Source organism: Archocentrus centrarchus, chromosome 21 (genome assembly GCF_007364275.1).
Source record: "Archocentrus centrarchus isolate MPI-CPG fArcCen1 chromosome 21, fArcCen1, whole genome shotgun sequence".
Taxonomy (NCBI): Eukaryota; Metazoa; Chordata; class Actinopteri; order Cichliformes; family Cichlidae; genus Archocentrus; species Archocentrus centrarchus.
In genome coordinates, this window is record NC_044366.1 from 20530737 (window position 1) to 20555501 (window position 24765).

Sequence of the window (24765 nt, forward strand, 5' to 3'; positions counted from 1 at the left end):
TACTTGTTGTTCCATGTCACAAAAACAAATTACTTTTCCCAATTACATAATTAGTTTGTCCTGGCAAACACAGTTCCTTCCTGGATCGTGTTCAGAGGCTGCATTCCCACAGACATTTTTTAATGTCACACCTGTGGTTAGGTTTAAGTATCAAAGGCACGCCCAGTTTCATTTATATGTTAACAACCATGTTTGCCTCACGGTTTCAGTCACTTTGCTCTTTTGAACTAAACCAAACCTGCCCTACCTTCCTATGCTTAATAATGCCATAGTCACTACAAAAAACACACAATGGAAACAGATAAAAGAAAACAGATGAAATGTGTTTCCAGTGAACTTCATACAGAATCGACATATTCATAACTTTCCCTCATGTTGACAGACGATGTCATGCAACCAGCTTTCCATTTCCTTCAAAACACATCTGCTATGACAAATGAAGTGACAAGGGTGTGCATTTCAGATGTCTCTGTTCCCCTGACAGGACCTCCATCCTTATATCTAAATAAAGGGTTTAGTTTAAATTGTTGGTTAAGATCCATGAAGGTCTCAGATAAAACAAAACAGCACAGAAATGAATAGAAAATGGTGCAAATCTTCTTTTTCTTTTTTCTCCTACCTCATTTCACTGCAAGTCCCTCAAGACTTTACTGAGCTTGGAAGAAACTTTGAGTGTTTCTCTGGCAACCTGGAGCTCTTTGAGATGCATTTGAAAAAATTTATTCTTTAGTGGCTTTTGGTAAATTGAAGTCATGATCTCAAACCATTTAGCTTTTTTTTGGTACATATTTAAATTGGATTGCCTTGCATATCTTAATCTTGTTTCCTTAATTAACTGCATTTGTACCTAGTTTAATTTTACTGGGTTCCTGTGCATGCCTAATTGTTTTTACCCTTTAGGACATTTTAAAGTTCTCCTCAACATCACTGTAAATGAGAGCTAGCCCTCAATGATATCTTGAGTTTAAATAAATTCAAATTAATCACCCAACAGTGATTTATCCTGTCACCCTTTGGATCCAGCCTTCAGGTTGGGAACCTAACTGTCAGCAAAGTGTTTACAACAAGCTGTATTTGAAAGATATTAAATGTAGGATTTGAAATTGATACTTTAGGTAAGTACAGGATCTGATCTTCCAGCACAAGCTCTGAGTTTGTTTCCTGTCGTCACAGTAAAGGCCTCTGCCATGTAAGCATAATAGACTCGCGCAATCATAAATCTTTCTCGTTAGGAGGCGATGTAATCGCTCTCGCCTCTGATTAGTCATTAACAGTCCAGTTAGTGAAATGGTGAGACGCAGGTGGGTGGGCAACTGCTTACATCTCCAGGGTCTGCCTCGACTCGTTAATGATCAGTTAATTAACATTGTTTCAGTCCTCCAGCTTGTTTACACTAACCTGCCACGGGGAAGAGTTGGAAAACACTGCTGCAGGGGACAGTAAACACAGGGAGGAGGGGGGAAAAGACAGCAGGGCAGAAGGGAGGAAATGAGCTGAAATACTGAAACTTCTACTCAAAAAAGTGTGTCCAAAAGTTCAACCGGGGAAGAGCAGAGAGAAAAGCAAGAGTGCGTGGAAAAGAGATGGACAGGTGGCAGGAGTGAGGAACAGACCGAGCGGTAGCATCTCAGTGCATCAGCCATCATTAGGGATCCTTAAGGCAGTGCTTGTCGCTGTTACTCATAGCAACACTGCATACCATGATAATAGGCTGACTGATGATTGGTCAGGCTGCCACACTCTGGTAAGTGACCTCACTTCTGTGTGAGCTCACTGTCTCAGTATTTTGATAAGCCATCCAGTTCTTAGTCTCCTCGGCCGCACAGCCAAACCTGTTAATGAACCGACCCGAATGCAACCAGTTTCTCCTGCTGTCAGCCAACACAGGAGCCCCGAGGATACGGAAAGCCATCCCCCAGCCTCCCGTTCTTCCCGCAGCCGCTGCTCTCTGACTATCCATTTTCCAGATTTGTTAATGTTCTTTGTGTTAATTTGTCACAGTTACTGTCTTTATCCATTAAATGTAATGCACCTCCGACCGACCACTTCATCCTTTCTGTCTGTGTGTCTCCCCAGCATGAGAGTGTTTATCGAAGCTTTAAATAATGCAGATGGTAATATGATAAGTGAACAGTCAATGTTGGTGTCCTGCTTAAACACACACAGATGATGCATGCACACCCACGCATGCAGGCAGACAGCCGTGCACACACAGTGGAATAAATGCGATTCAGTTTTTCCCCTGTTCTATTAACATAGCATAGGACAGAATCTGGATTTTGTTCTCCTGCTTCCAAAGTAGTCTGGGTTAGTCATGCCAGAGAGTTGCAGTGTCGGAGGGCCAGAACATCGACCTGAAGAGCTTTGCTAGTGTGCATGTCTAATGCAACCCATTCTGGGAATACTGCCAGTCTACTGTTACTCCACCAGTGGGGTTTATCATACACACATGCACACACCCACATGCTTACACACACACACACACACACACACACACACGCACACACACACACACACACACATACAGAGAACCGCAGAGAGAGGGAGTGTAGGTGTGTGTTTATGTGTGTGTGAGAGAGAGACAGGAAGAGACACAGAGCTTTGTGGTGTGTCACTGATCTCTGTTAGCATGCACGAACACGTCCATGGCCTGCTTGTCAAAAGTCACAAATATGCAGCTCTCATCCCATGATTTTGTGTCCTTCTTACAGTGTGCGTCTGCACAGAGTTCAGAGGTGTAAAAGACTTCAGTCTCTCTGGTGCTCGACATCCATGTTTGCTTAATATGGAGAAGCATATGGTACCTTGAGAGAAAGAAGTAAAGAAAGAAAAACACATTGCCAACTTACAAACCAAACAACCACTTTACATACACATAAAGAAATACTTTAGGTAATAAACCAAAGTCCAGATGCCTTGTGTTCAACACTCTAAGTATCTGTTGGTTTTCTTCTCTTGTCTGTGTCTTTGGGTTTTGAGGCTTCACTTTGAGTTTTAGGAAATTCTGATTTTGCACATTATTAAAATTTCAACAACAGAGAAAACAATTAGCTATCTGATTAGTAGTTCTCATATATTTTGTGCACAAAGCATGCAAGCAAAAAAACCCTAGAGCGCCACAAGTCTGGTGTTACAGTGAGGCACTATCCAGGTATTTTGACATTTTGAGGCTTGTGAGCAAAGGAGTCCCTGGTGTCAACTCAAATTTAGTGACACACCACTTTTTTTGAAAGCACAGCACACTCCCAGTTCTGTCTTTACTTTTCACACAGTACGTTTATACTGTCATGCACACAAAACCGAGCCCTCACCCTCAAACGGTCTCTTGAAGAAGAAAGCTTCCACTTTGCAAAAACATCTTCACTTTGAGACTCTAAATCAGTTCCCACAAAGAGAGAAGAAGCAGAACACACGCGCACGCACGTGTGCACACAAACGCACACACAATCAGGCAGGCTAATAATGTGTGCACTTAAACACCAATTCATTCAATCCCCAGTTGTCTTGATTATACATCTGGGTTAGATTTGAAATGTATCTTGATTAAATATTGAGAAGGACCACTCTCGCATCGCTTGTCCTTAATGTTTCACTCTTCCTCTGAGGCTTGTGATAGTCACTCTATCACGAGTGTGTGTGCATGTTTTCGTGTGTGCGTGCATACTGTAGCTTGACATAATTTTATCTATCAAGTAGCATCTGTCTATTTTTAATGACATTAGCTTATCATGAACACTAGTGAATAACCCCAGGTTAAGCGAGAGAATGAATGGGCAACGTAGTAACAAGCTTGAGAAAATAACCGCTATTAGTTTACGCTTTTTTTTTTCAGTAATATTAAATTTGCAAAAGTGCATCCTTAGTGGCAACCATCTCCAAATAATTTGAATTTAATGTACAAAACATGACAAATACCTCTGAGTACAGCACTGTGCAAAAGTCCTGAGCCAAGTGGAGGACAGAATATGTGGCAGGCCTAAAAAAAACTATCTACAGCAGATGAAAGTCACACCCTTAAGAAATAGGAAAAAGTCCAGCAGAGACCTGACACAGGACCTGAGAGATGCATCTGGCCCTTCAGATCCATCTACTGTTCACTGAAGCCTCAGCAGAAATGGGCTCAGTGGAATCATGGCTGACAAGAAGCCATTCTTAGGGAAGGAAAACAGGGAGAAAAAAATGAGTTTTGCCACATTACACAAGAACTGGACTGAAAATCAGTGGCAACAGGTCTGATGGAGTGATGAATCCAAATTTGAATATTTTTTGGTTCAAATCATCATCACTATGTACAGATGAGCGGTACATCATTGAGTGTCTACAGCCACCTGTAAAACACAGTGGTTTGGAGGTACATTTCAGCCACTGGCGTTTTTGTCAAAACTGATGGAACTATGAATGTAGAAAAGATCCACCATGCAATATCATCTGGAAAGAATCTGATTGGAAGCAACTTCATTTTCAGCACGACAATGACCCCAAACACACTGCTAATGCAGTAAAAGCATACAAGCATGCAATGGAACACTATCAGTCATGGATTGGCCTCCAGAGAACCTGGACCTCAACTGAACATTATAGAAGCAGTGCGGGATTATCTTGTTAGAGAATGGAGCAAAAGGCAGCCAACATCCAAAGAAGAGCTTTGACTGTCCTTCAAGAAGCCTGGAGAACTGTTCCTGAAGACTAGTTAAAGAAATGACAAGAAAGCTGCCTGAGAGAGTTCAGGCTGTGCTGAACAATAAAGGTGGTCACACCATATATTGATTTCCAAACTCGTTAGAATTGTTCAAACTCAGGTTTTGCCTTATATACTGTATTTCCATGCAAGATTGCACATGTTTCAAATAGTTGCATCTATTCCTCAGTTTCGTGGCAAAATATAAAGAAATGAGGGGTGGTTCAAGAATTTTGCACAACACTATAACACAGTGCGATTCAACAACACTATAAAGCCTTTTGCTAAATAGGATATATACTGTACACTGTAAACATATACAGTAACCACCACTCTGTGCCACTTCTTCTTTTCGTTCTCCACCTGCCCAGTTTGCTCAGTTTTTTAAGGACATACAGTGTTACACACAATGCTATGTTTTCAGCTAATAGCTCTTTGGGGATCACCTTGTTGGTGCAAATATACTATTTTATGCCTGTCAAACTGTGTTATGTTTGGCATTTTTCATAAATTCAACTAAAGAAATGGGAACAAATTATGTATTTTTGCGACTGTAACAAAGTGCCTAAAGATACAATTTAAAATTGGTTCTTTGCTACGTTGTTATGTATAAATACAACATTGGTTCATTCCTTGAGTTAGGCTCCGTTTTTATGCCTGAATGATTCATAGGCCAGTGTTTGGTAGGTTAACAAACAAACAAACAAAAAAATGGTCAGGTAGAAAGACTGGACTGAAAATTAACAACAAAAAAACAAAAAACAAAAAACAAAAACAAAACGAACAAAAAAAACCAAAAAACAGCCAATGTCCAAAGCAAAACGTTGAAAGACCTTCAGAAAGCCTGGAGAACTTTTGCTGAAGACTGTTTTGGAAAATTACAGGAAAATCTGACTCCTTGGAAGTAAATTATGAAGAAATGAGGGATACCTCGAGGCTTTTGCATAGTGCTGTAAACCCCAAACTAACATTTGTACAGGAATTTGTGTATATATTCTTACATGGACATATATGTTCACGTGTCTGTGTTATTACAGCAGGATGGGTGTTTCTTCACATGAAACTAAAACTGTGTTAACAACTTTTACATTTTAGAAAAGTTACAAAAATGATCAGACACTGCCCCCACCCTCCTGTTTCAGAGCTACAAAGGTATAGATAGAGGAGGTCTGTGAAACTATCCAACCATCTGACAAGTGCTTTTAATGGAGCACTGGTCCATTAGCTTTCTGAAACCACCAACTGAGTGTAACACTATGGTATTAAAAGATATTATATCTCCACTTCTATATAATGACATAACTCCCCGTGATGATCAAGTTTAGCTTGGGTTTAAGGATTAAATGTTATACAAGAAAGCATCTGCTGCAAACTGCAAGGAAGTTCAAACATAATTCCCTGACAGGATGGAGTGAACGCAAAGATGCATGCATTACAGAAGAAAAAGAGAAACTAAAGATATTTGATCCTAAACGTCATTAAAAGGTAAAGAGATTATCTAGATTGTCAGGAACAGAAACAGAAAGCTGCTAAATTCCTAAAATTTTAAATTCTCCTGTTCACTATCACATTAAACAGACAGAAGCAACAAGGCCTTATATTAACTCTTTTCGGATGAAAGCTATAGAGTCGAAATAGCTTCCGAGTAACCCTTTCACCTGTAAACACCAGTGTCGCCTTGTTGAAGTCAGGTGAGGGGGGTGCATCAAAACTTCCACAAGTTTGATGCTTAGCTGCTAACGCCTACGTTCCTTCATATAGGGAAGTTCGAGTTATTTGCTGTGATGGGAGACTACTCGGCAAAACAATCCCACGTAACAGCTTAGGTGTGTTTTTCCTTGTTCTCTGGTTTCAGATGTGTTTTATAGTGTTTGCCGCGTCAGATGGAGATGGACAGTCTCGGCTGTCCGACAGTAACATTCTCACTGGCACACAGACCTGACCTAGAATTGCTGCTTAGAATTCGGGCTAAACCATCTCGCTGCAACGGAGAGGGGGGCGGGAAGCGACAACAGGAAATCTTGACTGGGATGTAATGGAGTAGGACCACTGGAAAGCTCGGGCGAAAAGGGGGGGAGACATATTCCTATTTTATAATGTTACCGTGATAATGTTTTGATTTGATAAGTGTGCGGTGTAAATTCGTCGCTCGGGAAAAACGGAAATTAAGCTAGCATTCCAGGTGAGTGTTCCCCTTTTCACATCTAGCTGGAAAGTATCGCTACCACGGCTCGCCTCCTGGCAACGGGCACACGCGGGTCCTCCTCCCGGGGACATCTCACTCCGGTATCCGTTCTTCTCTGCCTCTGTCCCCGAAGGCTGGCTAGCAAAACCCACGTAGCGTCTGGCCTGGCAGACAGTTGAGCAGCCTTTGAACCGTAAATGCCGATTTTTCCAGCGCAGCAAAAGCGGATTATTCACGATGTTTTCGGCATGGTGTAAAACCCGCGGAGAAATATTGGTTTTTACCCCATTATACTGGAGGACCGCCCGTGCTTCGTGAAAATGAAAAAAGGATACAATGCAGCATGCATGTTCTGCATTCTTCGGGAGCACCACACCATTGGTATTGTATTTTCTTTATTTAAAATGTGTTTGAATTGATTTATAAACGCGAAACGAGATTATAGGCCTCGTCTGGTGATTGTGTCGGCCAGCCCTATCATCTGCCGAGCGATTTAATTGTTACATTGTTAACGGAGCGGGCAGAACTTGAAAATGAACGTTTGTCCAAGGCGGGCCCGAGTAGTTCTAGTAACAAACGAAACACAGGACTGAATCTCATTTTCTACATGTGTGTTTTTGTGTGCTTGTGGCCGACGTCGTTGTTCTCGCTCTCAGCCGCCGTCCACTGCCTCCCTCTTCGGGGAAGACTTTGTTTGCGCTGGCCGAGGCTCCATGAATGCGAGTGCTGAAGTCCTCCCTTCCCCCCCAGTTCTCTGGCGAAACAGGAACAACTTCTTTAGGAAAAAGGAAAAAAAAAAGTTCCTGGAGTTTCAAGCGCCATGGAATTACTTTGTCCGCCAAGAGTTGTCCAGTGAGGCGCTGAGATTTCAGGGGGGAGTCTAATCCCTGTAGTTGCTGCGTGCTTTTACGTTTATTTGCAGTTTTTAGGTTTGTGTATGTCTGTGTATATTTTAGGGACGACTTCCTCGAGTAGGCCCGTTCGTGAGTAACTTGTGGCATTGTGCTGTGCTACCTTGGGCACAACCAAAGAGTTAAACATGGCAAAAAAATGCGATCACTCTTTACATTTATTAATCTTGTGCAACTTGGGAGGGAGGGGGGAAATCCACAGGTCCCACAGTGTAAAAAATGTAGAGTAAAAGACAGCCACCACTTGGGAATTTACTCCTGATGAATAAAGTCTTACAGTGTTCCCTCTCACCAAGTGATTTCTTTTGCTTCACTGGTAATTTTAAACAGCATTTATCAGATTTCCAGTAAACGGCTAGATGCAATGTTTTCCCTTTGTTTTTATTTATTTATTTATTATTTCAAGAGAAGTCTGCAGCTTTTGCACTTTGTTGCAGTCCTTTCTCAGATGCTGTTTAGTTACTCTGAGCCAGCAGTGAGGGGGTTTAGAGTCTGAGGACAGTTTTCGAGCATACATACCAGTTGCTGAAACTGAACTGCAGACCTTCCTGGGTCTCTTCAATTGCTAGGCAACACTGCTGTCTGCCATTAATGTGCATCATTGCATAGTCTTGAAGCAGTTTCATATGCATCTTTTCTGTCGTCACTGCTTCCTTTCTTTTGCTTTGTGTAGTTGAGGCTTTAAAAAAAAAAAAAAAACACTAAATCAAATTTTTGTTTCTGCTGTGGATTTTTGGCAGTCCTTAAGGAAGCACAGAAGTGAGGAAGCTCTTAAGAGAGTGTCACAGACGCTCTTCTAATCCCTTATGTGTACACTGGTCGATAACTGAAGAATAAATGCGTGTCTGGGTTAAAAAACGCGAGCATACACTGTCACTGTAGCCCCTAATGACCTCAGCTTTGTACTGTTTATGTGTTTGCAACATGTCTGACTTGTCAACACAAGCCGCTGAGTGCTTTTCCTTGCCGTTTGCTTGTTTGTGTTTCGCCTGTTGAGCAAAGTCCTCTCCCTCTGTTCCAGGTGTGAATGACTTGTGGCTGTAGGTTGTCGTGAGTGGGCCAGGTTCCTGCACAGCCTCCGTGGCTGACTGGGAGGAGTCCAGTGGAGAGCAGACATCAGTGCCCAGGGGACCTGAAGGCCTGGTTCTCCATATGAGGCCCTGCTGAAAGGGCAGGGGGGCTTCTGAGGTAACCCAACTCAACTCTGGCTCTCTCTCTTCTTTTATTATACTTTATTACACAGTTTCTTACACGCACACTCCCCTTGTCTTCTCTAAGGTGACAAAATGCTTGTAAATGGGCTTCCTTGTTGTTTTCACTAGTTAGAAGTAAGTAAAACAAGTAGTGACAGGATTATAAAGGCAGTGTCTGAAGTCAATCCCTTTTTAGGTTATGTTGAACTGTATTTACAGTTTTAAGTTTCTCAATTGTCCTTAAAAAATCCTCAATGTATTCAAATTTATATAAATAGCACGATACCTCTCAAAAATGATGGGAAAAAAAAATATATATATGCTTAAAAGTGTCTGAAAATCTAAATTTTACTGCTTACTATGTGGTAAATGACTTAGTTTCTGTTATGCAGGGGGGGTGCAGTGTAGTAGTAAGGTCTTTGTGTTTATCATAAGGAGAGCTGAAAAAACACAAAATGCATGTTTTTCAGCTCCAATGCTTTTTCCACGCTATAATTGCTGTCAGAAACTATCTGGTGCCATAAATTGATAGCTTAACATTGCTGTGATGTAACCATAACAAGTCAGGCGCTGGCGCTTTCTAACACCGGTCACTATCTCTTGACATTTATCTGTGGAGGTGCCTGCTTTCTGATGAGGGAGCCTTGAATTGCGGCGCAGTCAGCCTGTCCGACCGCCGCTGATGCTCAGGGTAGCGGCTTGAGGAAAAGGGACCTCATTGCCGCAGTGCTTTGGACTATCAGCGCAGTGTTTGGTCTCATTCTCTGATCTGCACATGTTGAGGACACAACACGGTCAGGGCGCTCTTCCTGAGAACGCCGTGCACACTGTTTATTTATCTGCTATCTAATCTGAAGTGCGTTAACCAAAAACCACAGCGAGGTGAAGGACGCAGGGAAGTGGATATTGATGTAAAGCGGCAAAGGATTTATTTTTGCCTCTGAGTATTGGCCTCTCATGTTTCTGTGCATTTGTTTGCTTCATGGGTTTTCTAATTAAAACTCGCAAAGCCTGTGTTGTGTACGACGTGGAGGGATGTGTTGAAGAGGCAGTTTGTCTCTTTGACTGTGTAGTGGGTGGCGGGTGAGGGTCCCCTCCCCTGTTGTATAGTGGATTAGACCATACCAGAGTGAGTCTGTTTTTTCTACTGCTTAAAATGTTTATTTTACCTCTGTAAGACATTTTTTTAAAAATGATAAATATTTGCACTAATGAAAGATCAGTTTCATTAAAGAAATTCGTTCAGTTCATTAAGAAATTGAGTTAATTTCTTGAATGACTCTTACAGTTGTAGGATGTCCGCAAGGGGAAAGAAAAATAAAGTCTGGCATTTAATGTGTATTAGTGCCATTTTTAGCCTCAACTTACCATTGTAAGATTATGTGTATCTTTTTTTGACATTAAGCGGTATTAAATTATACTACAAGTATTTGTTATAGTACAGTGTGGCCTTAAAGGCAACTGAAACACCAAACTCCTATAAAACATGATTGTCACCTACACTTGTGCTTAGTCTCATTCGATGTTCCCACCAGAACTGTAGAAATATGATGGTTTAATACACTAAAATTATAATTGCACTCAGAAAATATTTTCATTTAGTTCAAGATACGTAGAAAGCAATTTTTAACTCCTCAGTTTGTCGAAGATTGCTCAGAACCACTAAAATACGCTTGCCATTGCAGGAAGTTTCAGAGTGTAGGTGTTAGCAGATGAAGGTTAAAAGAAACTTCTGACTTCTTTGGCTATTGATTTGTATTTTGCTGCTGATATTGCCCATTCCCCCCTCTGGCAATTATAATGGACAGTTGATATATTTTCTCTCTCTCTCAGTAGTTATAAATATGGACTTAATGCATTTGATACGTATCGGTGCCTACAGCAGCTTATTTTTTTAATCTCTAGTAATGCTGTTTCTCACTCTCGGTATAAAATTGTGAACACGGTTTTTCTTTTGGAGTCGGTGGAATTAAAATCAACAATTAGTCCCAGTCAGTGGGTTGTCAAGATATTATTTGAAAAACGTGCCCTGGTATCGGATCGAGCCGGTTTATCGGCGATGAAGTTTAGGTAGCAGAATTGGCATTTAGAGCGAGAAAGTGGAAAATCTTCCTGCTCTAAATTGGGTTACGCGACACAAGCCAGTTAGGACCAGTAACAATAGAAGGTGAAACGGGATAAAATGGAAGATGAATGGGAGACAATAACAGGGTGAAGATACACAGATAGAATTGATGGATGGATAATATGATGGTATTAAAACAATAGAAAAAGTTCTCTCGATGTAGAAGCATGATCAGCAGCAGTTGTTCGCAGTGTTTTCAGTGGATAAAATTACACACTTCAAATCTGCAAAATCTCTAAATTCTCAGTTTGCTACATACTGTTGTACAAGAGCAAGTGCATTGGCTGTTTGGCCTCTATGTTGATCACTAGGTTTGTCATCGGAAATATGAAGATTGACTGTAATAACATAAAATGGGGGGGTGGGTGGGTATACCAAGGCTGAAAGATGTAATTTCACAACATGGAGCCGTTTCTAGTAGTCAGTCTTTCTGCTTTCCTACCATTTGCAGCTGAATGTATAAATGTGTTCTCTAATAGCTGCGTTTCATATCATTTTAGTGTAGGGGGGGGGGGGGGTCAAAGACTCATGTGGATGTGTGGTGGGATTGTTGCCCATACAAGATCCTCAGGGATGTGTCTGACTGAGTCAGAACGTACCAATCAATCGCTTTCATGTTTCTCCGCTGTGATTGACAGTTATGGCACAGACAGGCTGCTTCTTCTACAACGAGGGAAGGGGCGCTCTCAAACAGAGCTGCTTTCAGGTGGAAACTGGTTGGTGGTGGTTTGGGGGGGGGGGGGGGGGGGGGGGGGGGGGGGGGGGGGGGGGGGGGGGGGGGGGGGGGGGGGGGGGGGGGGGGGGGGGGGGGGGGGGGGGGGGGGGGGGGGGGGGGGGGGGGGGGGGGGGGGGGGGGGGGGGGGGGGGGGGGGGGGGGGGGGGGGGGGGGGGGGGGGGGGGGGGGGGGGGGGGGTTCACTGTGTGAACTGCTTACCTCACTGTGAGCCACCAGGCAGAGGTCCTTCCTGCTACCAGACTGACTGTTTTTGGTTAGTCTAGCTTACTATATCACCAGGACAGATTTTAACCCCGCTTACTCGCAGTTGGACCACACATTACTTATTCTGTAACCTGCCAGCTCACTAGTACAAAGTCAGAGTGATGTTGATTGTGCCAGTGTGAGATGATAGTCTGGTAAATTCACAGGTAGCGGGTGGTCATCCTGTGTCCTGGTTTCTGCATGTTTTACTTAGACAGCATCCTCATCAAAACCACCAAAAGTGTTTCCAGAAGTGAGAAGAGTCTAACACTGACTGTACCTGTTGTGTGCCACATCCGTGAAGGTGCAACTTTGGACAACGTTCCATTCTGATAACCTCCAAAGTTTTCATGTATGGGAAAATGGCTTTAATGAAAACAAGACAGCCAGGCTGATGGCATCCAGCCACAGCAGGCAGGTTCCATGTTAAAAGCTCAGTAACTAGGATTTTATTATTGTTTAATTTCTTTCTCTTTGGTTATCCAACAAGATATCCAACTTTTTCAGTTAAAACTTAATGCATGTAACACAATTCAAAGAGCTTAGTTTTGAAATCTTTATCAGGCAACTCAAAGCTTGTAATTCATTCATCTGCTGTGGCAAATCTTCATCGGCAAATGTTCTTTGACTAAGCAATCACTGCAAATAAGAGGAAGCTTCTGGTAGTTCAACCCTTTATATTCTTTAGTAGAGCTTCTGATAAGTGATCGTTTCAGGGCTTTGTAGAAAAATGTACTGTTCCAAATTAGTTTGTGAGAAATAAACAAAGCTTCATAGAGTTAAATTGTTTGTATGGCTGAAGTGATTAGTCTGCATAATGTTTGCCAGGAAATTGTTTTGCAACTAAGTTGATATATTGATGTAAAACAAACATTAATTTGAGTCGATTTTTAAGGAAAAATACCAAATAAATAAAGCTTCTCAGTTGAAGAACTGATGCCTTCCCACCGATGCTTAGTTTTATAATGTGGGCCGAACAGAGACATTTTAAGACTACTTTCACTGTTTTCTAACCAGAAAATTAATTGAGAAAATATGAAATTATAATAAAATAAATCACATAGTAGTGCAGCGGTTTAGCAGTGCCACTTCACAGTGAGATGGTTGATGGGTTGGAACCCATTGGGAAGCTGGGACTGTTCTGTCTGGAGTCTGCATGTTCTCCCTGTCTCTGTGTGGGTTCTCTCTGGGTGCTATGCGTCCTCCCACAGTCCAAACACATGCATGTTAGATTAGTTGGTGATTCTAATTGGCTGTAGGAGTGAACATTTAGCGGGAATGTTTGTCTCTCTGTTAGCCCTGAAATCGACTGGTGACTTGTGCAGGGTGTACCTCGCCTCCCTCCCTGTGACAGCTAGGATAGGCTCCAAAGACTGACACGGCTGTACACTCGTGTCCACAACCTGGCTGCACATGCACCAGGTTACAAAAGTTGAGAGGTCCACAACAAGTTGAAACAACAGCAAGCGTGGTGCATGCTGCCAGTTGTGGCGAGGGCGCATATAAACCAGGGTTCAAACCACATGATGGTCACTGTGTCACTTTAGATGATTACACAGGCATGAAATCCTGCGTTTTTGTGACTAAGGGACATGGTAGACTACATGGTGCTACCCAGTCAATCGTACCTGGAGTCTTTCATGATACATTATAGTACCAGGGAGTAGGCGCTAGCAAGAGCCTCCTGGGAAAAGAATACAGACTGACAATGGCAGCTGAAACAGTATGATGCTAGTTGCCTAGTGGTAATTTCACAGTTCCACCTAGCTAAACTGCTAACATCATTCTTCATTTTCTTGGAGTAATCTCAATTTAATGCTGTGTTCCAAGAGAGTCACCACTGTTTATTATTGCAATTACATCATCTATATCCAGTAGTGAAAATTAGCTTTTGTTGTGTTGCATATAAATAGTAGTTTGCAAGCAAACAAAATCAGATGCCAACACCTTAATTGTCTAAATCAGCTAAGTTAAAGGTAATCATGGATTTTATCTTTAGCTGTAACTGTAACTGCTTTGTTATAGGAGGCAGACAAAGAGGATTTTTCACACGTTGCTGCCTGTAATTACAAATGTCACATGTCTTGGATGTGGCACAAATTACATACAGTGGTTTATTGTATTATAAGCTCATCACTTCAGATGGGAATCTCAAGAGACTTCCCAATACAGATGTTGATTTGACATGTATTAGCTCTCTTCAGTGAAGATGCACTTCTTTTAGTGCATCTGTGTTTGATTTTACCCACTGTGGAGTAACTCGAGCCACCTGCTCGTGGTCATAAGAGAAGGACTTGAATGCGTTGTTTCTTAATCAGGTTTAGATCCCTTGAATGTGACGAACAAAACAACTGTGAGCTTCATTCTGAAAATGTATTTTCTGAAAAGGTGTTTTGGCAGTTAAAAATGTTGTTTTAAAAAAGTAATCGGTGAGTAAATTGCATTAAAAAATGAGGCAGGATGTTCAGCAAGCCTCTTATATCAGGATTAAGAAGCATCACCATTAATTTGCAGATTGCATTTTAGTTCACCAGGGACATCGCACTTGCATGGCTTCAGTATGTTGCCATGCAGTTACTTATTGCAGCGATTCCATAGTTGTGGAGGGACCTAAAGGAAGCTTAGACAGAAATGCACACGAGCATGCCATTATTGACTCATGGGAACAGCACATGCTATAAACTTGAAGCAGAGTTCTCAGTTGATCTCAGACATTATTAGGACAGCTAAGTACTGCCTCATGTTGGTATTTCTCTGCGCACCAGTATGGGTATTTGCGTGTATATTGCTCTGTGTCTGTATATTTAATTAGGCAGGTCTTAGCCAGTGTGTTTAAAATTCCATGGGTATGACACACCAGTGTAAACTGGGGTAATTCAGGGACACAATCTGTCTCATATTCTCTCTAGAGTGCTAATTTTGTTGTATGATAAAGGAATGAAGCTAGAACATCTATACTATACTCATAGTGTGTGTGTGCACGCGTGTGTGAGCTTTCTTGTGTAAAGTATAGTTTCTTTTTATAAAATGCCAGGTCAGTAAAGATGCCTGATCTATGTTACATGGTTTGAAAGGTTGCAAACCATGTTTCTTGTGTGTGCTGTGGTCTGTAATATACAAAAAGAAATGGAAAATATTTTGGGCAGCTTGAGGTTTTGCTCAGTGTGTTGTCATCTCTCCCGCTTCTAATGGGTGTACTTGAGCTTTAAATATAAATAAAATAAAAAAAAAATATTTTGATGCTGTTTGTTGTGAGGTCTCGTTTCAAGACATTAATGACACATTTTCACGTATGTCAAGTCGCCTGCAAGAAGAGCTTCTTGACCGGCAAGCGAGGAGTGCAGATTTCTTTTCCTCTTTACCTCAGTGGTCTACATGGCTGCCGAAAGGCCGGGCCATTGGGATTTCCCACAATGCTTGTAGTCACAGGGAGACGTCCTCCCAGCATGAGCAAGGTTGGAATGTGGCCCGAGTGTGGGAGCGACTGTGCGGATGAAGGGAGGGAGTCACGGACCAGAGAGCACGGTCAAGGGAAGGGAGGAAAGAAGGGGTCTGCACAGAGGGCAGCAGAGGTTCCCTTAACGGAGCGCCGTTTCTGTGTTAATTCTTATCTGAGATGCAAATGAGAGAAGCCACATTTTAGCAAGAAAAATGTGTATGTGCCTTACTGTTTACTGCCCATATTGCTGCAGGGACTTCTGATTTCAGGAGTGCTCCTGCCTTAATTAGCAGTTCTACTAGAGGTCTTCATGGGTTTAAAATTTTGATCCTAAAGGGATCCAGAGGGGATCTGGAAAGATTCTTACACAGTCCTAAATGGACCTTAAGATAATTGGACTAGATCTGAAATACATTTGACCTGAAGCGACCCAAAGAGAGACCACCAGCATTTAATTGGCAGGATGATGCACCATCAGCTAACAAGCAGACTTAAAGAGAGGCAGTTTTTAATTTTTTCTTTTCCTTGCTTCAGTTTTCTTTTGCCTCAGTCACTTTGTACTCTGCGGTGTGTTCCACTGCATTTTGATGTCACAGCTGAAAGCAAATCTACTGGGACACACACACATACACACAAATGGCTGTAGGTTTGGAAGCAACAGTGTATGGTTGTCTGTCTCTCTGTTAACTCGCCGTTCCCCCTCTTTGTCAGCTGGGATATGCTTACAGCCCTCATAAGAAAATGGACAGATGGGTGAACATAATCATTCACAGACCCAAACCAGATTAGACTCAGTATAATTTGGATGGGTCCAGAATAGGGTCTCTGATATTAGTGTTTAATGGACCTCTTCTTTTTACCAATCAAGGCAGGGTCTACTGTGAAACACTTGATAATGCCATAGCTACCATGGCTTAATATTCTAAGATCTGCTAGTCAGTTTATTGAAGTACAACCAGTTTCTAGGTGCAAGGCTTAAATCCTCACCCATTGCTTATGCACCCATATTCACAAGTTCACTTCAGCTAACACAGTATACTTTACACACAATAGATATTTCAGCTATAATTTGATCTGACTGGTTAACGTTGAGACACAATGACTTTGAAGGGTTTTACAACCAAGTTTATTCTTGTATAAATGTTTCAGGTGTGCTTTATTGTTCCAGGTCTTATGTGGAATCCAAAAGTTGCATAAACTTTGCTGTTTCATCTGTGAAGTCCAAGATGTACTATATTTGAATGGTGTGAAATTGCAGAATGCTTTTTATCTTGATATCTTTAAAAATCTTACTTTGAGGTTTTGATACTAGCACCCCCTTAATTTGCACCAACTCCTGTCATAGAAATATGGGCACATTGTTGCAAGTTGTCCTGTTTCTTTGTTTCATATTGAGTACAAAGGTGTGTGTGTGTGTGTGTGAATGCAAGGCACAGTCACTTAGCCAGGGATGCAGAGACAGAGGGCAGATGGACAGACATGGAAGTGCGGGGTGAAGTGTGTGAGAGACGGAGATCAGAGCGGGCCAGAGTGCTGAGTGCCAGTCCTGCCGCCACACATGGCACCATGCCCAGGCTACGCCAGCAGATGTGTCACTAGTGAGTCAGCGTGTGTGTGTGTGTGTGTGTGTGTGTGTGTGTGTGCGTGTGTGTCTACGTGCATGCACAAGACTGGGAGACAGACACCCACCCGCACATTCCGTGAAGACAACAACTTGTGTAATAACTACCGTATCACACCCCTTTCCCATCCTCCTGTTTTTGTTGCCACTTCCATCACTGTGATGGATACGGTGAGGCTTCTGTCACCACGATATGATATGACAGAATGTGACATTACACACATGTCGCCTCCCAGGGGATGGTGGGGCATTGTCTGCAGACCAGAGGAGAGCATGCACTGAGGATGGGGGAGTTGGGAAGGTTGTTGTACAGGACCAGTGGGAAAGCTGATACTGGGAGTAATGGAGGGAGTGGGCAACGGTATTAAACTCATGTGAGCTGCTGGGAAAAAAGGAGAAAAACAGGGTGGAGAAGGATGGAGGTGTGTAAATATTGGACTCTGGGAGCAGTTAACAGTTTGGAAAATGCGGAAAACTTTAAAAGTTTGTCGTCTAACTTGTTTTCAATAGAAAAGGAAACAGTCATATTTGTGCGTGCATCCGTGTTCCTGTCTCAGAGCATATATAGTGTCAAATGTTATTTCAGTGATGTCACACCTCTATCTTTAGTGACATTTGGCATTCTTTGCATTCTGTGTGCACCAAGTGTAAACAATGAGTGCTATGCAGGGTGTGGCATGTTGGCATAGTGTTTTCAGGAAGTCACCTCAACAGGTGAGCATGCAAGTGTTTCCCAAGCTGTGGTATTAACGTACAACAGATACCTTTGTCTCATTTTCATATATTTTTAAGTCTGTTTGCCTTAATTTAGTCTCTTCTTTAAGATGGGTATGTGAAGGAAGTAGCTATAATAAGGAAGCTAGTTGTGCACAAGAAAACTTAATACTTGAGCTAAGGCTGCATGTCATACATCATATATCATCATCGTCATTGTCATCATGAACATCATGTATTTGCAGAAAATTTTACATAAACTAAAATTTTAGTGTTTTAAAGCTAACTATTGCTAAGTTTTGCTTGCTCTAGCTCAGTATTGCTGTGCAAGTGATGTTACATAGCCACATTACCAACTTTCTGAGTCTGTCTCAGTGAGTCTGCTCCCCTTTGTTTTGCTCAGAACCATCAGAATCCATTGTCTCCTGCTTATCCTGTTCAGGGTCGCAGGAGGCTGGAGCCTATCCCAGCTGTCATAGGCACGGTACACCCTGTACAGGTCGCCAGCCTGTCGCAGGGCTGACACAGAGACAGACAACCATTCACACCTATGAGCAATTTAGAATCACAAATTAACCTAACACCACTAACTGCATGTCTTTGGACTGTGGGAGGTAACCGGAGTACCCGGAGAAAATCCACGCAAACACGGGGAGAACACGCAAACTCCACACAGGAAGGCCCCAGCCAAGGTGGATTCGAACCCAGACCCTCCAGCTGTAAGGCAGTAGTGCTCAGAACCTTCATAAAAAGAAACTCAATTCAGTTCACAAGTAGAGCAAACAAATTTAGAGAATTTTAGTGTCCTTCAAGAGGAGACAATTAGAGCGTACAATGTAAATTTTATAGTCCAGCCCTACATTTCAAGTGCATGTCGATAAGCACACAGTAACAGTATCTGACACAGACCTAATTGTGCTCTGCGTTTTCTCCCATTACTCACTGAGTAGGCCGAGGTGGATCTTTGGAAAAGCGCAGAAATTCAATGTGTCGCTATCCTATATAATCACCACCTGTGGCTTCTGTTCAACAGAAGTTATCCAGCTTACTTTAATATCATCTTCACTTCAACTTCTGAGAGACGAAATCAAACAGTTTGAACCTTTGGAAGGTTTAAAATGCATTTTCAGAAGAGAACTTGAGGCATATTTTGAGACGAGGTGCATCCCTATTTGACCACTCTGTCAGATTAAAAAAAAAAAATCATTTTGTTGGGTATAAGCTTTTATTAGAAATGTGACCATTTCATTAAATTGAAGAGTATGTAAGCTTGTGATGAGATGTAGGGTTATTTATTTATTTCATTTATATATTTTTTTTGTGTTGGCTGCTGTTTCTTCAGATTGTACAGTGAGTTGTAGATGGCCATGCATTTTGTATATTCTTCCAGAAAACTGTGAGAAGAGGTGGAAATAATGCTTTTGATATTACCCTAAACAAATAACGGGCAAAAGCAATTCTTGAGATGGAGGCCGAACAGACGGAGAGCGGGTAGGGAAGCTAAAGAGTGAGAAAGAGGGAGCAATACTCCATTGTGACTGAACTGCAAAATGGGATTTGCATAAATAAGGCTGAAACATCAGCAGGCCCTTTTACAGCCAACAGCAGGGCTGAGATGAGGGAAGAGAGATGGGGTGAGTGTGTGTGTGTATTTTTTTTTTTCCTTCCCTCTTTAAAAAAAAAAAAAAAAAATCTTTGTTGTTTAAAATTTTCAGCCAGTAACTAGGTTGACAGCAAGGTCAGGGTTCCTTTGTTCTTGTTGATCCCTACACCTTATCAGTGGAGTATACAGTAGATACTGCATTGCTATAAAGCCTTCCCCCCCCTTCAGAGGAATTTGGGTGACGTAGATTGGAAGGGTCTGCTCTCTAAGCAGGCAGCATACGATGACTGTTACATAAGCATAAAATAAAATACTCTTTCAGTGCCACCCGCATTGGAAAGCCCAAATCTAGTTGAATTGAACTATTTTCTGTCCCCTTTTTATGTGCGACTTTATATTTATATCAGAGGCAAAAAGCTCTTTTTTGGAGCCTCATTATACTGTTTTCCCATTAACTTGCATGCACTGCACCTCCTTGTGTTTGCAGTGATAGACAGTTCAGCATCTTTACTGGAGCTGGAGGAAGAGAAATCTCTGTGATTACCTCTATGATGCTTTCTTGTTTGTGTGTGTGTGTGCGTGTGTGTGTGTGTGTGTGTGTGTGTGTGTGTGTGTGTGTGTGTGTGTGTGTGTGTGTGTGTGTGTGTGTGTGTTCCTTATGACAGTCATGTCAGCAAGCTTTCCAATTAGTGTCTCGTTAGCGTGCGATTGGAGAGAACAGATGATTGACAGTTCCTGCTGTTTGCTTCCGCATACACTCGCAGACTCGCATCACGCACATATGCTTATGATTGGGGTTTGGATTTAGATGAAACCCCTCCAGGGCATACATGCAAGTTGGTGCTGAATGAAGTAGAAGGGTGGTTCTTTGATATAATATAAACTATATCTGCTAAAGCAAACTAAATAGATTTAAGTGATTTTTATTTTTATTTATTTATTTTTTAAACTCCTCTCTCAAGGCTCTCGTCCTGTGGTTTCACTTCACGGTGAAGGAATGAACCAAGGCCAAGTATTACCTGATTCCAACAGGTCTGAACATTTTAAAATTGCGCTGGACACCTCATGCTAAAGGGTTCACTGTGCGTTAAGAGAAGTGCGTGTGGATGGTTAAAAGGCGTTTGAGATGGAATAGAGGAGGCTAACTTTCCATAGCTGACAATCGTGCCCAGTTTGTGCTGGAGTTGGCCGGATGTGCAAATCCATGAAAGTAAATAGTGTTTGAATGTCTGTCTCCAATTTTTTTTTACTTACTTCCATCATTTTTTTTTATGTACAAATGAGGGACTTATGTGCACCCTCTCATAAAGTTGCATTTTCTGTTTAAATACAGCGACAATCACAATCAAACGACACATTTACAAGTAGCCTTTACTCATGTCTCATTTAGTTTCTTGTACTGTACATTTAAACTTTTTGGGGGAAGGAAGGTTCGTCCAATTACAGGTTTTTCTTGGCAACAGACATTGAATTGAATTTATTTTTATATATATATATATATATATATATATATATATATATATATATATATATATATATATATATATATATATATATATATATATATATTTTTTTTTTTTAATGATGGCAAATGCCAAGAAATTAAAGCTTTGTTGCTTTGCTTTGTCTGAACCTCTGTGTCTATGAGGAGAGCGTACAGTTCAACATACTGTTACTGCCTTTGCTGTGAAGGCCATGTTTGCTATGACTTATGTAAACTTGTTCTTCACTTTAGCAAGCAACTGGTAGTCAACGGCATCTCTCATTGTGTCATCCTTGCCTTAATCCAAACTCCGCTCCAGTAAAACCTCACGATTTCAGAAACAAGATGTTAACAGTAGAACTTGTCCTCTGACTTCCTTTTCAGCTGATGGTGTGTAATTACTCAGACGCAAAGTTTAACTGAACTTTTATAGCGAGACTGTCATGTTAACAAAAGCTCTTGTTAAGTTTCTGTTCATGCTGCAGAATTACATATGCTTTAATAAAAAAAAATATGAAAAGTTGCTTTTGTTTATATACTATCAAATATACTATACTGTATAATAGTGAGCCCACCACTTATTTGAAGTATCTCCACTAGTGTGGCATACAGTGTATTATTTTTTTTTTTTAAATCTAAAGGTTAATCTAATCGGTTTCATTTGGATCTACAAGCCGCTTCTGGTTGTGTTGAGGAGCCAGCATCTGCCTGCGTGCAGTAATCCGTGGTCCTGTGTTGTAAATCACTGCTCCTTCTGTAGACCAGTGAGAGATGAGTGTTGCTGCTGTAGCAGGAGTCGGTGTATTTGTCTGGTTCCCAGTGCCGCCACCACCCCCCCATAGAAGTAGAAGGGGGGGGGAACACAACCCCAAACACCACTCCACCTCCCTCTCCCCAGGGAGACTCTGGAGCCAGTTACAATGCTGAGTGTTTTGGAAGAGCTCCTAAATATTTTCAGGATGACAATGTAATCTCACTGGCTGCTCTCTTGAACAGGATTCTCATGCAGTTCTCGTCCTCACTCACCAACACGCACAGCAGACAGTGATTGGTGTGAGTCACAGTACCAGCTCTACCGCCACACTTCAGAGATCCAGAAAGTATCAATTACTAACCTAACTGGTGTTTTTTTTTGAAAGCTGTTATTAGTCTCATTTTTTTAAAGGAAATTTAAGTCTGCTTGTAAAATCAAAATATCAACCAACAGAATTTTTTTTAGATAAATATTGGTGCTCTCTGGTGGTCAAAGAAAGCAGTGGTGGCAGTGTTTTTAGTTGTGATTTAGTGTTTAGGCTTACAGTTTAGGCTTATACAATATATCAAAGCTAATATTGAACCAGCTAGTCTGCTCCAAATCAGTTCATAGTGGATTGTTCATATTATCAAGCACCGTGAGATGATAGGTCTTGTATATTGATGTGTAAATGGAAGGAAAATATGGTTGTTTTGTGTTGGCTTTTTACATTTTTTTTTTGCATAAAATAAAGCTTTGCAACTGTTGTGTACATGTTGTAGTTGTTTACTGTCACCAGGGGGCAGTGTCACAATCAACTGGTCTTTGGGCTACTCTTGCTTCTGCTGTTTGTTGGTCCATCAGCTCAGCTGAGGATAGGAGCAGAGTTGTAACTACAAAGAGCTGAAATGAAACAAAGTGTTGTGCAGCTTCTCGTGCTGCTCCTGTTTGTGGTGAATGCCGCTATCACTGGCTTCCCTGTTCCGACCCGCTTGTCAACCAATCAGGGTTCAACTTCATTCACGTCAAGCTACATGCTGTTGTGTTTTTGGAGGACTTTGCACAAGCATGTTGGAGTAGTTGCCTATGGACAGATTTTCTGTAGGCAAATACAAATACTGACACAAACAGACAAAATTGCTGTATCATAAATTAAGTACATTTGGAGTTTGTCCAATTGCAGGATGTGATCCGCTTGGAAAGCAGATGAATGACGTTGAAAATTGCTACATTTTCAACCAGGCCATCGACCCTGCTGGCAGGGAATCGGGTTAGCAAAAATTAAAAATAAACGCAAAGGCATTGTCAACTGGTGAACTGATTGTGGATGGCATCATTCTCTCAGATGGATGAAGAAAAAAATGCTAAAGGCAGTCTCTGAATGTATTTGGGCGGGTCTTAACATACCTGGGCGGTCTGCCCATATAAAGTCTGTGTGTGAAACACTTGAGTGAGCTGAAGGAAAGAAAATGCACTATAAGCAGACATTTCAGACACTGGGAAAAATAAACATGGTGAGGTTACAATTAACAATGACTTGAGTCTGTTTAAGTGGTTAGATAATTAATTTGACCTACGCTTTTCTTACTGAATAATGTCAAAGTGTCTTCCATTAAAAAGGCCTGGTGTTTCCCAAAGTCACTATGAAAAAGGGAGGGGAAAAATCTTTCAGTCATAGACAGGGAGATTGATAATAAAAAGACTTTGGGTAGAGTATTGCTTTTAACTTTCTTTAGACAGTGTCTGCCTTTCCGAGTTTTGTTAACAGTCCCTTTTCTCTTTTCTTTTCTCTCAACAGTGTGCCCAAGGGCCGTTGAAAGCCCCCTTGGGGGAATTTCATAAATACACACTGAACAAGAACAAGTGAAGCCTTCTGGACTATTATAGTTTTCCTCTCACTCTCACACACACACACACACACACACACACACACACACACACACACACACACACACACACACACACACACACACACACACACACACACACAAGCGCAAACACACACACACACACACACAAGCGCAAACACACCCACACAGACAAGGACGTAGAGAGAATGTTGGAGGTCCAAGAGGAGAGGCCAGCGGCGGCAGGTACAGCAGCGACACATTTCAGCAAGAAGGAACGAGGAAAGAAAGAGAGAGAGGAGGCCAAGGACGGTCGGGGAAACCTGTCGAACATTGGGAATCCTGTTCCTGGCTCCAGGAACGTGCGTGCAAAAGCACCGCTCACACACACAGGCAGTCCTCACCAGCTCATCACTCCACCCTGTTCTGTAGTCTTGGGAGCCCCATCAATGCACTCCAATAGGCTAAAGAACTCCCCGTCCACCAACACACAAAGGTGGGTGGATTCACACACCGACAACCTGTGGATCTAGTCCTGTGATACTGCCGTTCTAATAATAAACAATAACTAGTTTGTGTGTGTGTGTGTGTTTGTGTGTGTGTGTGTGTGTGAGTGACTGAAATCCAGATTTTACTGGCACATATTGATCTGAATATGGATGGAAATGGTGTATTTAATTCAGACTGCTTATCAAGAGGTACATTTAAACTAAACTATGTTTAGTTTAAACTATGTTTATTTAGCTTCAATAACATGTAGTCAGGGTTTACTGGGGAAGTGCAAACTTCTATCCAGGACAATTCTGTTCTAAGTAATTAAAAAAAAAAGAAAAAATCACCCATGGTCGTCCCAGAGCAGTTGAGAGCAGAGCATAAATCCAAACGCTTAGCCCTTTGTTCAGAACAGATTTAGGAAAAGTCTGGAACACTGAGGCTATATGAAGGATGTCTTTTTGTTTAAATGATTGCCTGCACAATCCAGAGTTTTTTTTAATTTTTTTTAATAGTATTTGAATGTAAGAAATAAACATATTTGTGATGTCAAATATGCTTAAGATTGGCTACGCTGCTTACCATTGACATGTCTTTTAAACCCTTGTAGCTGTCAAGAATGGGACAGCTCTCGCTTACTGATGCATGCTTGCACAGAGTTCAATTCAAGTTCAGTTCAATTCAGTTCAGGTTTATTTATATAGCGCCAAATCACAAAAACAGCCACCACAAGGTGCTTTATACTGCAAGGTAAAGACCCTG

The 24765-nt window shown here is 41.7% G+C and overlaps 1 protein-coding gene across 2 annotated transcripts in view; it reads left to right on the plus strand.

The window, feature by feature from the left end:
- The first annotated feature begins 6715 nt into the window (after positions 1–6715).
- The window catches only part of bcl9 (BCL9 transcription coactivator), a 29089-nt gene continuing 11039 nt past the window's right edge, over positions 6716–24765 (plus strand). The window contains exons 1-3 of one of the 2 annotated variants that reach the window (XM_030758367.1): positions 6716–6860; positions 8796–8962; positions 23463–24007. In XM_030758367.1, coding sequence (XP_030614227.1) covers positions 23721–24007 — 287 coding nt within the window. In that variant the 5' untranslated portion in view covers positions 6716–6860; positions 8796–8962; positions 23463–23720. Of the gene's footprint in view, positions 6861–6899; positions 7245–8795; positions 8963–23462; positions 24008–24765 lie in introns of those variants that run through there. The other variant, XM_030758368.1, reaches the window with a different exon arrangement.